At 38.3% G+C, this 2,500-nt stretch overlaps 1 protein-coding gene across 1 annotated transcript in view; it reads right to left on the bottom strand.

The window, feature by feature from the left end:
* The window catches only part of LOC138004422 (gamma-tubulin complex component 5-like), a 36,413-nt gene that overhangs the window by 18,994 nt on the left and 14,919 nt on the right, over positions 1–2,500 (bottom strand). The window contains exons 14-15 of the mRNA XM_068850928.1: positions 1,318–1,373; positions 782–847 (exon numbers count right to left, since the gene is read on the bottom strand). Coding sequence (XP_068707029.1) covers positions 782–847; positions 1,318–1,373 — 122 coding nt within the window. The remainder of the gene's footprint in view (positions 1–781; positions 848–1,317; positions 1,374–2,500) is intronic.

Genomic DNA, 2,500 nt, shown 5'->3' with positions numbered 1-2,500 from the left:
AAATAATTCATAAAGGGTGAATACATGCACAATATTATTATAATCATCTGTTGTAGTTCAATTTTATCCTCTGGTTTGATGTTTTTTAAAGCCAAAAGTCTTGCATTAAAAGTGGACCGTCAGGCGTATTAAATACAATAAGAGTTTGCACAAGCTGTTAAACACAGGAGGACTATTTTATCACTACAGGTACTTATTAAAAGTTGTTATGGGAGGCATGCGGTGGCGTCATGGTCAGCGTGCTTGACTCCAGATTGAGTGGTCCGGGTTCGGGTCCTGGCCGGGGACATTGTGTTGTGTTCTTGGGCAAGACATTTTACTCTCACAGTGCCTCTCTCCACCCAGGTGTATAAATGGGTACCGGTGAATTTAATGCTGGGGGTAACCCTGCGATGGACTAGCATCCCGTCCAGGGGGAAGTAGAAATACTCCTAGTCACTTCATGCTACAGAAACCGGAGATAAGTGCTGGGCTGAGAAGGCCCGTAGCAGACTTTACTTATTAAAAGTTGTGTAAAATAGTTATGGTTCAACAAATATTTCATTCAGTGGCATGAAAATTTTTCAAAAATTCAATTTTAATTATTTTTTCCTTTGCATCACATTATGATTTTCATTATTTAGTATCATACTAAATATTTACCCAGAGAAAAATCAAAATGGAACTGGTTCAACAAATTTCAAATAAAGACATTACTTGAACAACAACACATACAGGCTTCCAAACCTGTTACCGGTAACTACACATTACATATCAAGTCAAGAATAATTTGAGGTCATACCTGTGCAGGGCTAAGTTTCATGGTATCTTCTGAAATGGCTTGATAGACAAAAAATAACGTGTTAATCTGAAAACACAACAATTTCAGTTTTATTTTAGCAAAAGCTCTGATCAAATAGAACTGAATGCTTCACTAAAACATTGCAAAAAAATTAAATGAAGGGATCCATAAAGAATGGTTCAAGTGATTTTTGATGGTGGGCATTGTCATCATTGTGCAAAATTTTAGCAAAGGAGTATGATAAGCATAAGAGCTATGGAATGGTAGGACAAACATCCACCAGGAAATTCGGGTTCTTTTCATACCCTTGGCTAGGTTTGTGCAAACAACATGGGACAGTTTATACATGCAGTTCACTACATACTGCATACTGAAGTACAGGAGATTTTTGGGAGAACCATACTTACAGGAAGTCCTTTTGGTAGTTTTTTCCTGCATGTCTTCAATTAACAGTAACATATGATAACTTTGTGACAGAAGCAAGACTGCGTTCAGTTTAAATAATCACATTTTATGGATGAAAATAATATCCCTACCTCATCAAGTCTTGACTTAAGCTTGTTCTGAAGAATCAATAAGGTCACTGAATCTTCTGAAAAGCAGAACATGTTAATGTCAGTTGTGGAATGATCTAAAACACGTAACAACTGAAGTGAAAATAATAATTTTTTCAACCTAGTTCTGGTTAGAGGTGGAATACAGAGGCGTGGGAAATGGAGGCCAATGGAAGGTAAGGGTGAGGGGTGGGCGAAGTCGCAAGACTCTAGGGGAAAATGGAGACTGTGGCAAATGCCACAGAGGGGAGGAGAAGGAGAGGAGGAGGGGAGAGTGGGGAGAGTGGGGAAAGTGGGAAAGGCTTGAAAGGGTTTTCCAGTGGGTTTCCAAATAATATTATGGAAATATTTATAATATTATAAATAACAACACTGTTGCTCCAATGAGAAGAATAATGTTTTGTTATTCTTGTATTACTATCATGTTAACAGTAATCACATAGTGCTGATCAAAAAAACAAATTTGCTGAAATAGTGTTATTTTGAAATTGCAAAACCAAATTCAATTCTCCTGTAGAACTTAACATGATAACGAAAAATCGAAAAAGTTACAAAAACGCTGTTGAAAGGTGAAATAAAATTCTACCAGATGTGAAAAAACCCATGTTGAATTAAAAACCTTTTTTTTTCTGTAGTTTTTGATACCGTAAAATTCCGAAAATAAGCCCCGGGGCTTATCTTTTTCAAGGGCCTTTTTCGAGGGGCTTATTTTTGGAGGGGCTTATATTCGGAGGGGCTTATCTGCGTTTCCGAATCAATTGGGCTAGCCTTATAGTTGGAAGTAAATTTACCGTTTTTGCTTTGTTTTACTTTGTATTTGAGGGCAATTTTCCAAGTACAAGCTCCCCGGGGGATTATATTTGGAGGGGCGATTTAACAGAGGGTTTTTTGCGTTACTGCTTTGGGGGGCTTATATTTGGAGGGGCTTATTTTCGGAATTCTACGGTATATCAGCTGATCAATGCAAGCTGCTTTTTAGTATTGCACGTGTTTCTTGCATGCACATGCTCAGCTGAAAATCCTGGAAACCCTGGTGCAATGGAGGAATGAGAGTAGTATAAAAAGTGGAGACAGTGAGGGATGAGGATAGCGAGACGAGGATTCACAGTGTGAAGCTAGGGGTTCTGTATTAAGGAGAGAGAGAGAAAAAGAGAGGGGGAGGAGG

The sequence above is a fragment of the Montipora foliosa genome, chromosome 5 (assembly GCF_036669935.1).
Source record: "Montipora foliosa isolate CH-2021 chromosome 5, ASM3666993v2, whole genome shotgun sequence".
Lineage (NCBI taxonomy): Eukaryota > Metazoa > Cnidaria > Anthozoa > Scleractinia > Acroporidae > Montipora > Montipora foliosa.
Note: the sequence above shows the minus strand (reverse complement) of the source record. Positions and strands in the feature narration are given on the sequence as shown.